This window comes from Vicia villosa, linkage group LG5 (assembly GCF_029867415.1).
Source record: "Vicia villosa cultivar HV-30 ecotype Madison, WI linkage group LG5, Vvil1.0, whole genome shotgun sequence".
Lineage (NCBI taxonomy): Eukaryota > Viridiplantae > Streptophyta > Magnoliopsida > Fabales > Fabaceae > Vicia > Vicia villosa.
Genome location: NC_081184.1, coordinates 159863769 through 159876390, shown reverse-complemented (window position 1 = coordinate 159876390; position 12622 = coordinate 159863769). Strand labels below are relative to the sequence as shown.

Below are 12622 nucleotides of genomic sequence, written 5' to 3'. Positions count from 1 at the left end.
CTGCAATTGACCAATAGAATTAAAGCCCTAATCAACCCTAATTAATTCTAAGTTAATTTAAGCCACATCAGCTCTATGGTAAAAATAACTTTACTGTGGGACCCATTTTTAAAAAAAACTTTTGATTATTGCATATAAGTCCCCATTCATTTAATAATATCTTACAAATTAAAATTAACTTTTATTTTATTAGATGAGAATTTATTTTAAACACAAATTATATTTTTTTCTTCAAATTCGTTCTTCTTGTTCTTTCTCCCAACTTCCCAATTCTTTCTCCCAACTTCCCAATCGAAGAAATCAATTCGAAACCCTAAATCCCTAAATTCCTCCACTGTGATGTCGCTCTCCTACTCCAACTTCTTCCTCGACGATGATCTCCTATACAACGAGGAAACCTCCAGCATCTTATCCAGAGATTTGCCGGCGGAAAGCTTCTCTTATGTCGATTTGTCTCCGCCGTCGGAGGAAGAGTTATGCACAGGTCTCCGTGGTTATCCCCATCTTGAAACTTAAAAGGGCTACAAAGGTAGCAAAATATGTGTGTGTGTACATTCAAGTTTTGTATCTTCAATTTATCTCAGTTAATTCATTTTCTTGGTAGGTTGTATTCTACTGTCATTTTCCAGACTTGTTGCTGGCTCAACATTCAACTTTCCTCCGGAGGATGTACAGGAAACCAAACCAATAGACTACGCAGAAGAAATCACAACTGGTTTAACCTTGTATCCCTTTTCTATTTTTCTTTTAAGCACTATTATCTTCTCATGTTTATATTGAATCTTACATCTTATTAAGCATTGCCGAATTGCATGAATGGCCGATTTGATACTTGTTAACAGCAAATGCACTGCATCTACTTTTGCAAATACTTTTAAGCATCTAAATGCTAAAGGAATTTGACCAGTTGTCCTATACCCAGCAGTCAACGTGGATCAATTCAATGAACCCACTTCCTCTAAGTAAATAACTTGCATGTAGCTTATTATTAAAACCTTGTTTATAGAGTCACAATTTTGTGTTTTTTTAATGCTTCTGTTGTAGGACAAACTTTCTTTCTATTAACCGCTTTGAAAGAAAGAAGAACATACAATTAGCAATATCCGCTTCTGCTATGCTTTACTCGCCCGACTAAGCTCTAAAACATCGAGATATTACTAATGCTTCTTTGACTGTTGCAGGTGAGCATGTTTTTCTTTTGGCTTTGTACTTATGATCACATTGATAGATATTATGGTGCCACTGCATTATAAATTGTCATGGAAGTGTCCATCTCGATGTTTGTGTCGGACTGAATTTGGTACACCGTTGTCTTCAAGATATAATCTATTAATGTTAACAAAAGTTATATTTGGTTTGTAGTTAAGTTTCACAATTATTCTATACTCTATTCCCACCATTTCAAGAGACTTTGATGTTTTGCAAAATCTTCTCTATCATGAAATTTTTGGGAAAATTATCTTGTGCCATTTTTTGGTGCAATCATTTCCCAATCAGATGCATTAGCAGGGCTTGTTTACAAAAGGATCAAATATTCTGTGTTGTAAATCATGGGTCTTTAATGATTGTCACCAAGGTAATTAAAGAGTTCAAAAATCTATTGTCATAAAATTTCCAAGTGGCTTTGATAAACAGTTGAAGGAGAATATGGAGTACCTAGAAGAAGAGTTGAAAGATTTAGCTGAAAAGGAAGATCTTGCTCAACAGATGAAAGGAATGCTCTTCTTTCAGAATGCCTGTGTGTCCTTTACACGCCAGAGGTATGTGGAATCTTGTTAATTATGATTGTAGAAAATTGATAAAATTTGAAAGCAGAAACATATTCTTTACATAATGCTACTTGATACAAAATAAGCACTTTGGCATTGTTCCTTTGGAGGCAATGGCAACTTATAGACCTGTAATTGTATGTAATAGTGGCGGCCCTGTGGAGTCTTTCAAGAATGGTGTAACAGGTTTCCTTTGTGATCCTTCGCCGCAAGAGTTTTCCTCGGCAATAAGTTTAATAAAATTGTTCTTGCCTACCAATTAGTATTTTAAAATTCTGCTTGTGTCAGTGTATTGCCTAACCGACGCATTATGCTGTTTTTGTCTATTGCAGAACTCTGATGTTAATGAAATTTTACGAAAAACATGCTTCTCATCCGTCTTTGATACAGATTAAGCACTAACAATACCATCACATGAGTAAGTATTATTATAACTCGAATTTTTCCATTGCGAAGTTTATTTCTATGCACAAAGCTTATATTAATTCATTTTTCATTTATTGTTAACAGTCAGATTTTCTGGTTCGGAGATTTGAACTATCGGATCAGCATGTTAGACTCCGAAGTTCGAATCTGATAATTTATGTTCATTTTGCTGTCCTAGATTAAATAATTTGTAACTAACTATTCTTTTACCTAATAATTTATATGTAGCTAAGCAACGAAATGCGTGTTGGATGCGTATTTGAAGGATAGAAAGAAGGGATGATATATTTCACAAAAGAAGGCAAGAAAAAAGAGCTCCTGCATGGTAATTTCAATATTTATAACGATAATAATAAATATGTTTTTTAAATGACAAATATTGATATTGTTAAATTTTTATGCATGCAGGTATGATCGGATATTATGGTTAGGAAAAGGAATAAAGCAACTACAATACGAACGTGCAGAAATTAAGCTCTCGGAACGTGCTAAATTCTACTAGTACTGATGCAGTTCATTCCCTAAAAAAGATGGTCAATTTTACTAGAACTAAAATTATATAGGAGGAAGCCAATGAGATAGTGATAATAACAAGAAATTGTATATATATAGGAAGAAGATTTTGACATTTTTTGTTTCTTTTTTCACATTAAAAACCATTATTCAATTTTGGCTCCATCATTAGTATTGTGTTTTGGTTGTTTTGTTATAATTGTAACTTGTAACAATAGACAAGTTCTATGTAACTTAATATATTGATTTTTGTGGAATGAAGTCTTAAATTATACATGCGTTTATTTTGGTTTGTAGCAGATTGATTACTATTCTGCAAAATGGAATTAAAAAAAAAATCTGTCAAGTTGGCTGCACCAATTCTACGTGAAACAAACAACACTTGACAAAATTCTCACTACAAAAATGGTTTGAAAATGTAAAAACAAACACCAACAAACAATGCAACAAAACTTGTTTATTAAACCTTTCAACTCTATAAGAACATTCACCTTTAAGACTTCTGTAACATCCTATTTTTCTTTTCTTCGCCATTTTCTTTCAATGGAGCTTTGAAACTGTTATTGAGCCTAATTGCTATTTTGTCTAATATTCACACTATGAAGTGTAGTGAATTTCTTGTTCACAAGTATTATAAGGAAAAGTGTCATTTAGCTGAAAGAAATAGAGAGACATAACATGGAAGTAGCAATTGTCAAAGTTATGTGTTTATTCTCATTTCAACAAAGTTATGCATCTGAAATCCATAAAATTATGCAGCCAAATTCAAAAAAAGTTATGCATCAGAATTCGATAAAATTATGTAGCCGAATTCGGCAAAATTGTGCTGTCAAATTCAACTCAATTTAATAATGAATTACATAACAGATACTAATTCTCTAGCCAAAACCAGTATACTAAATAAAAACAATAGCAAGAGGGCATACAACATACGGAACAATGGATACAATCTAATCCCAAAACTCGGGAGCCAATCAAAATCCCTTTTACTTCCTTACAATTGAAAGAATATCTTTCATTAAATATTCATTATCAAAATGTTCAAATTGATCATAAGCTAACTAATCTATCCCTAGTAGGCAGTAGATCATTTGCATTTATGCCTCCAAATCATCCCAAAACTTCATCAATTAGGCACTGCAGTAAACAAAAAGATGTTAGATTTATGACTAAGCTAAATCCCATTATAAAGCATCATACTTAGGAAAATATTGATCAACTCAATTTTTGAGCTTCAGTTTAATGTCTAACAGCAACACCCATTTTGCATTCCAGCATACCATGAGGACACGTGAAGTTTATTTCAATTGCATCCTAAAAGAATATCAGAGGTCAGGTATCAGTTTTTTTCAAGATTAAAAAAAACTAGTAATTTAAAAAACCAAACAAGACATTCAACCAATTGAACTTTGAACCAGCCTTTACTATAAACTCTAGCCATTAACTGCCAACTCAGTGTGACTGAGGCATAGCCAACATTTCACTAACAATTCTAATTGATATTCATACCAATTTCCAGCTGATTCAACGAGTCCAAACATGCCAAAACTCAAAACTATGTTACAAGGCTCCAGCCATTCAAGGAGAAGCTGCGCACAGTTCGAAACCTGAGTTATAGAAGCAATACAGAACGGTTCAGGTGCGACACAAGCACTAGTGCATCAGAGTAGAAATAGTCCGACTGTAAGCAGGGAACGCATACGTTCATGGAACCATAATGCTGAAAAATAAGAAAGAATGTAAAATCAGAAAATCAACGTCCAAAAAACAAGCTTAACAAACCTAACACATTCCCTAACCAATTCTAACAGAAGTTCCATATCAAAACCAATCATGCATACACATATAAGGCCAAATATTAATTACTCAATAATCCAAAATAATAGAAAAAATTAACAAAATAATAATAACTACGATTGATACGTCATCTCAGCCGTTAATCATGCTATGATTGCACAATCGTTAATCATCATCCATACTTTAGGTCCTCTCTTCTTAGAAATCAAGTATGACCTTACTTGAACATGATCTGTTCTATAGGCTTGTACCACTGTATCCTTGATTTTTTAGGAAACAAAAACTAAAGTCGGGATGATGGTCATTGGACATGCGATCAGAGTCTAATTAACGGACATAAATGTGGAGTCTCGAGTTTGAATCCCAAACAAATATCGAGTTTGTCTAATATAAAGTTTTAACTTCATTAATATCTATAGGAAATCTATTCCAAAATGCTAGATCCAAACCAATGATAAACATTTAGGTATTAAAAAAATAGAAAATATTTCAAATCATAGAAAAGTATTGGTAAGTTACCAGAGAAATTATCTGGTACGAGGATGTAACTATCTTGTTCTGAGCAACTTTTCCTCGTTTCTGTCGCAGAGTCTTGAGTGAGTCCCACAAAGATTAAAAAAAAAATCACTTTCAGCATGAAAAAAACGTGAAATTAATGAAACTAAACTCAAACAAAAGAATAGAGATTCACCTTTATCACTGTCGTCTAAAGAAATTTTTTCAGAATTGTTCTTTGCACTAAGCCAGCTCCTAATAGCTAATTTCGACCATAACTGCAATACCAAAAAGAAAATGAAAAAAAAAGTTTCTGTGTCAGTCAGGTTAGAGGAAAATAGTGTATTATTATTGGCATAGCCATTATAATTGTTAAGATATTGACTTCCAAGTTCCTGGAGTGGAAATGTACATATACTAGTATTGAGAATCCGTGTGATGTAGAAGGAAAAAATCGTCGAAAGAATATACATTAGTGAGTAACTTAGTTATAACTGGAACTTGTCTTACTCCTCCTAAATCTAAGGACACCGAGGGATCGTTAACCATGAAAGGGCTACAAGTGTAACCAGGACCCAGTGCCATGAATGTAACATTCTTAGGTGATTGTCCAATTGAGTTTTCTTTTTGGTCCAAGTTTCTTACTTCAAATTCAAATGAAGTAAATGAATTGAGAGAATCAATAGCTCGGGCAGAGAGGCGGCCACCGCGACAGCAACGGTTGGACATGTTTTGTGTGACGTACCATGGAATTTCGGCATCAACCTTTGGGGTTACTGAAGATTTCAGCAGCTTTGTGTCTCTTATTTGTAGGGATAGGCTCGCCTACTGGTGTATACGCATCGCAAAGACCTTCGCAAAACAAAATAATCCAATTAATTTCATAAATTTCTATACTATTTCAATTTCAATCAACATGGCATGAAATGAAACAGCTTACAAGTATAATAACACTTATTACCATTATATTGTTTCCTCCACGGAAATGATCTTTGAAAATTGCTTGAGGACTAAGGAGGAAAAAAAGGGAAAAAGTTAAGAAAGAAAACTGCAACTCATGCGGTAAAACTAATAACTAATAACATCTTAGAAGTATCGGTACAAAAAATCTTACTATAGGATCACTTCACTATCTTCACCAAGGGCTTGTCCAGTGCTAGATCTATCATAATTCCACTTAGGAAGCTCAGAGGGATGCGAAACAGGCTTTGATATGGTCTGAGAATAAAAAACATACTTATAAGATTACAACGAAAAGCAAAAGATAGTATCAATAAGAGTTAACAAAAAAAAATGCCAATCACGTGTTAAAACAAACGAAAACGGCTATAGATAAATGATTCTATTTCCCTAAACTTTTCCTATAAACATCACATAGCAGTAACACAGTGAGAAATTAGCAGATCTTGTGTTTCAGGACAACATGAACATGGTTCTACTAAATAAAGATAAAAAACATAAACTGGAAAATCAATTATCAGTAACCAATAGCAACTAACAATGAACCATAAAAGTCATTTAAATAGAAGATGTAAACAAACAAACAAACATCAGCAAAATGCAAATGGAACAAGAAGCTCGCAAATTATAATTATTGTTACCGATGGCTAGTGCCACTTCAGTTGACTCACCAATTTTTTCATACTTCCCTTTATCAGGATTATACTGCAGGGTTGACTCATTGCAAAGAGCAGAACACATAGGCATGTGAAGAAGGCATTGCGATTGAGCTGGAATGTCAAGCTGCAAAATAATCAAATGTCACATTGCTTTAACTAAAAATAAAGCTGTATATACTTATGCATACACTAGTTATACTACATGTGCCAATGTCAACGATAAATTCATGCTTTGGCAAAAATCCATTATAGAAAGGGCTCAATTTAATGCAGTCCTTGTGCAAACCTGTGACAAGAATAGTCTAACTAAGATCGATAAAATGAATTACCAGGAAGTTGGACATTAGTGCCATGTTATACAATACTCACATTGTCACTTCTCTTACAATATCAACAAGGGTCAGTCCTTTCCTTGTTTTCATATCATTAATTCCTATTAGAAAATAATGCAAATAAGAATTATAAAATGGTTATAGAGACTGAATACATTTATAAAGGGTTTTAAACAATCCTGAATACTTTTAAAGCTCTCTGAATATTGTTCATTTAGAAGCCAGTAAGATATTTGCTCAATGTCTTTGGGCAATGGATTTCCAGTGCAAAGGTAAACAGCTTCTTCTGTTATCTGCTGAGAGGCCATGTGTGTTGACTGCAAAAATATCAAAGCAAAAGAATGTCAGCAAGGATCGACTAATCAAAAGAAACAAAATACAAGATATGAAGAAAGCAAGTAAACTTTCGCTAATTCTTTTCATATGCCATCAACCAGACTTTTAGCAAGACTCCATTCAAATCCATTTCCAAACAAGAAAATCAATTGCGAACACTCTTCAATTCTGCAAAAAAAAACGGTGTTGCATCAGTTAATAAACCGTGTAGAAAATCACTTCAAAACTGCACTCAAGCAATCAGACAGAATGCAAGAAAAAGAAAAAGGATTCAGAAGCATACAATGTCATTAGTGATTCACCACAGTTCTAACCAAAACTTCAATGAAACTCTCTTCTCTTACTCTCTGCAAATCAGAACCCTCTTCTTCAGTGGGAAAAAACACTACTCAATATGAAATTCACTTAGGGAAATAGCCCAGTTTCAACAATTGCAAAATACTTGAACATTAACTGACAAATTTTCGCGTGAATGACCAGGCTTCCATTGATCTGGAATAAAGGGTCAAGTCACAAATATCAGCCGCTATCTTATCAACCCTAATCCCAAATCAATGTCCAAAAAAACACCCAGAAAACCTAAGAACTAAAGTATCTAAATTTGAAAAACGTTCATTTCTCTGACACTCCAAACAACACTAGAAAAAAAATGTGAAGTATTCCGACGTCAAATCCGTACCTCGCCGTCAGGGTTTCTGGCAGAATGATGATGTTCAGAAACAACGCGTCATTCTTTCCTCGGCCGAGTCTGCAACTGAAGAGAAACGCCGCGAGCAGCAGCTGCGGCGGCCGTGGCCTCCATTGAAAAGTCACAGTCGAAAGTCGCAAACAATGAAGATGAGATAGAGATGGCTAGCCAAGATTTTGAGAGGAATAACAAAAAGAGACGCTCAATTTTTTTCTTTTTAAGGTTTTAGTGTAATAGAGGGAACGATACAATTGCAGAATTTTTAGTGAAAATTAATGGAGGGAACATACAATTGGGAAATTTTTGGTGAAAATGAATGGAGGGAAAAGTTGGAGCGCTCAAATTGATGAATTTTTTGAAATAAATTTGTATAGTCAATTTTTATTAAGTAAAATAATTAAAAAATGATGAAAACATATTTTGATTCTTTTGAAGTACATTTTGAAATTTTTTTGTCGATTTGTTAATGATTAATATAGATAAGTATCATCTATTCTTTGACACATAGATGAGTATCGTCTATTGTTTGAGACATATATGGGTATCATCTATTCCTTAACAAATAGATTAGTATCATATATTCTTTAACACATATATGAGTATCATCTATTACACAACTATTATATTAGGGTTAGGGATAGATGTTTGAGACATAGAGGAGTATCGTCTATTGTTTGAGACATGGATGAGTATCCTATATTGTTTGACACATAGATAAGTATCATCTATTCTTTGACACATAGATGAGTATCAACTATTGAACAACTATTATATTAGGGTTAGGGTTAGGGTTGGGGTTAGAGATTGATGTTTGAGACATATATGAGTATCGTCTATTCTTTGACACATAAATGAGTATCGTCTATTGTTTGAGACATATATGAGTATCACCTATTCTTTGACAAATAGATGAGTGTCATCTATTGAACAACTATTGCACAATAATGCATCTTTGACATGGTTCACCATCATCAACTGACTATTTTCCATGGTTCATACATAGTTGACAATCATCAATGCATTCCTGACATAGTTCACACATGGTTGACCATCATCAATGCATTTCTAACATAGTTCACACATAGTTGATCATCATCTATGCATCTCTGACATAATTCACACATATTTCACACATCTGTGACATAATTCACACATAGTTCACACATCTCTGACATAATTCACACATAATTGACCTCCGACATGATGCATATATTCCATGGTTCATTCATAGTTGATTGTCGTCTATTGACTATCATGTGTTGAATCTCTAACATAATTCACACATAGTTCACACATAGTTGACCATCTTCTATTGACTGTCTTACATGGTGCACACACATTTGACCATCATTTATGAATCTCTAACATGGTTCACACATAGTTAACCATCTTCTATTGATTGTCTTACATGGTGGACACATATTTGAACATCCTTTATGAATCTCTTACATGGTTCACACATAGTTGACCATCATCTATGCATCTTAGACATAGTTCACACGTACTTGGCCATCGTCTATTGACTATATTCCATGGTTCACACATATTTGACCATCATATATGCATCTTTGACATAGTTCACACATAGTTGACCATCATCTGTTGAATCTCTTCCAGGGTTCACATATATTTGACTATCATCCATGCATCTCTGACATAGTCCACGCATAGTTGACCTTCTTCTATTGACTATCTAACATGGTTCACATATAGTTTATCAGCATCTATGCATCTCTGACATAGTTCATACGTAGTTGACCATCTTCTATTGACTATCTAACATTGTTCACACATAGTTGATCATCGTCTACGTATCTCAGACATAGTTCACACGTAGTTGACCATCATCAGTTGACTCCCTGACATGGTTCCCACGCAGTCGACCATCACCAGTGCATCCCTGTCATGGTAAACACATAGTCAAACACCATTTATTGACTCCCTGACATGGTTCACACATAGTTGATCATTATCTATGCATCTCTGACATGATTCACACATAGTTGACCATCATCTGTTGACTATCTTTCATGGTTCACACATAGTTGATCATCATTTATGTATCTCAGACATAGTTCACACATAGTTGACCATCATTTGTTGACTCCCTAACATGGTTCACACATGGTCCACCATCATCAGTTCACTCCCTGACATGGTTCACACATAGTTGTCCATCTCTTATCCATCTGTAACATGGTCACATATAGTCGACCATCTTTATCCATCTATAACATGGTTTTCACATAGTCGGACATCATCAGTTGACTCCCTGACATGGTTCACACATAGTCGACCATCATCAGTTGACTCCCTGACATGGTTCACACATAGTCGGACATCATCAATTGACTCCCTTACAAGGTTCATACATAGTTGACCATCGTCTGTTGAATCTCTAACATAGTTCACACATAGTTAACCATCTTCTATAGACTATCTTCCATGGTTCATACATAGTTGATCATCATCTACGCATCTCTGACATAGTCCACACATAGTTGACCATCATCTACTGACTATCTTCCACGGTTCACTCATAGTTGACCATCATCAATGCATCTCTGACGTGGTTCACCATCATCTACATACTATTTTCCATGGTTCACACATTGCTAACCATCATCAATGCATTTCTAACATGGTGCACACACATTTGACCATCATCAATGCATCTCTGACATGGTTCACCATCATATATTGACTATTTTCTATGGTTCACACATAGTTTACCATCATCAATGCATTTCTTACATGGTTCACCATCATCTAATAACTATTTTCCATGGTTCACACATAGTTGGCCATCATCAATGCATTTCTAACATGGTTTACACATAGTTGATCATCATCAATGCATCTCTGACATAATTCACACATATGTACCATCTTCAAATGACTATCTTCTGACATGGTTCACCATCATCTACTGACTATTTTCCATGATTCACACACAGTTGACTATCATTAATGCGTTTCATACATGGTTCACACATAGTCGACCATCTTCTATCCATATATAACATGGTTCACACATAGTCAGTCACATCAGTTGACTTCCTGACATAGTTCACACATAGTCGAACATCATTTGTTTACTCCCTGACATGGTTCACACATGGTCCACCATCATCAGTTGACTCCTTGAAATGGTTCACACATAGTTGACCATCATCGTTTGACTCCCTGACATGGTTCATACATAGTTGGCCATCATCAGTTGACTCCCTCACATGGTTCACAAATAGTTGACCATCTCCCATCCATCTGTAACATAGTTCGCACATAGTCGAAAATCATCAGTGCATCTATTACATAGTTCACACATAGTCAAACATCATCAATTGACTCTTTGACATGATTCACACATAGTCAGACATCATCGGTGCATCCCTTACATGGTTCACACATAGTTGACCATCATCAGTTGACTCCTTGACATGGTTCACACATAGTTGACCATCTCATATCCATTTGTAACATGGTTCACACATAGTCGACCATCTTCTATCCATATATAACATGGTTCACACATAGTCAGTCACATCAGTTGACTTCCTGACATAGTTCACACATAGTCGAACATCATTTGTTTACTCCCTGACATGGTTCACACATGGTCCACCATCATCAATTGACTCGCTGACATGGTTCACACAAGGTCGATCATCTCATATCCATCTATAACATGGTTCACACATAGTTGGACATCATCAGTTGACTCCGTGACATGGTTCACACATAGTCGAACATCATCAGTGCATCCCTGGCATAGTTCACACATAATCGACCATCATTAGTCCATCCTTGATATGGTTCACACATAGTCGGACATCATCAGTTGACTCCGTGACATGGTTCACACATAGTTGACCATCATCTATTTAAACAAACGTTACTTTTTAAATTTAAATTTAAAACTTTCTTTTTAAACTTTAAAAAAATAAATTTAACGTGAATTTTTTACTTAAAAGATTAAAATAAACGTCAAAATTTAAATTTTAAATTGGTGTGATATTTCTTAATTTAAACATAATTTAGTTTTTAAATAAAAAAAATTAAAATTTTACAAAATAAATTTAATGTGGGATTTGTTAATTTATAATTTATTTATTTTAAATTTTTTTAAAAATATCATGTTTTTAAATAAAAAATAATATTAATTCTAATTTTAAATACAAATTTTAATTATGCAGTCATTCCCTAATTAATTTTAGTCTTAATTAATATAATTTTAATAATCTTAAACATAACATAATATAGTTTTAATCTTAAACATAACATCAATGCATCCTTGACATGGTTCTCACATAGCAGGACATCTTTAGTTGACTGTCTGACATGGTTCACACATAGTCGACCATCTTCAGTGCATCCCTGATATGGTTCACACATAGTCGACCATCTTCAGTGCATCCCTGATATGGTTCACACATAGTCGACCATCTTAAGTGCATCCCTGATATGTTAATATCTAAACTATTAATATCTTAAATATTTTTTTTATTAAGTAATTAATTTATTAAATATTCAACAAATTAAATATTTTTTACTATTTAATCATTCAATTATTAATATTTAAACTATTAACATTTCTTTAACCAAAACTATTAACATTTTAAAATCTATTTTATAAACTATTAACGT

General features: G+C 34.0%; 1 protein-coding gene, 1 long non-coding RNA gene and 1 pseudogene across 18 annotated transcripts; 2 read left to right on the top strand and 1 right to left on the bottom strand.

Moving 5' to 3' along the window:
* Positions 1-204: 204 nt before the first annotated feature.
* Positions 205-2965, top strand: LOC131603528 (uncharacterized). 11 transcript variants are annotated; one of them, XR_009284445.1, is made up of 6 exons: positions 205-529; positions 605-1181; positions 1636-1760; positions 1918-2187; positions 2424-2520; positions 2604-2965. It is a non-coding gene; the product is annotated as an uncharacterized LOC131603528 (long non-coding RNA). The 11 variants fall into 11 exon arrangements; XR_009284444.1 differs by adding an exon at positions 2280-2321 and having other exon boundaries at positions 605-1760; positions 2102-2187; XR_009284443.1 differs by having other exon boundaries at positions 605-1760; positions 1918-1955; positions 2102-2187.
* A 687-nt stretch (positions 2966-3652) lies between these two features.
* On the bottom strand, positions 3653-8251 carry LOC131607982 (glutamine synthetase leaf isozyme, chloroplastic-like). Of its 7 annotated transcripts, none has more exons than XM_058879927.1 (14): positions 7967-8251; positions 7571-7779; positions 7386-7455; positions 7139-7268; positions 6989-7052; positions 6632-6743; positions 6115-6218; positions 5962-6010; positions 5746-5852; positions 5197-5278; positions 5025-5096; positions 4218-4428; positions 3989-4022; positions 3653-3845 (listed from the first exon to the last, which is right to left on the bottom strand). In XM_058879927.1, the coding sequence occupies exons 2-9, from the start codon at positions 7576-7578 to the stop codon at positions 5826-5828; spliced, it is 564 nt and encodes a 187-aa protein (XP_058735910.1). In that variant the 5' UTR covers positions 7579-7779; positions 7967-8251; the 3' UTR covers positions 3653-3845; positions 3989-4022; positions 4218-4428; positions 5025-5096; positions 5197-5278; positions 5746-5825. The 7 variants fall into 7 exon arrangements, with proteins under 7 accessions (XP_058735910.1, XP_058735912.1, XP_058735909.1 ...); XM_058879929.1 differs by having other exon boundaries at positions 4316-4428; XM_058879926.1 differs by having other exon boundaries at positions 3989-4428.
* LOC131608519 (small nucleolar RNA U3) lies at positions 4717-4842 on the top strand (annotated as a pseudogene).
* Positions 8252-12622: the final 4371 nt, after the last annotated feature.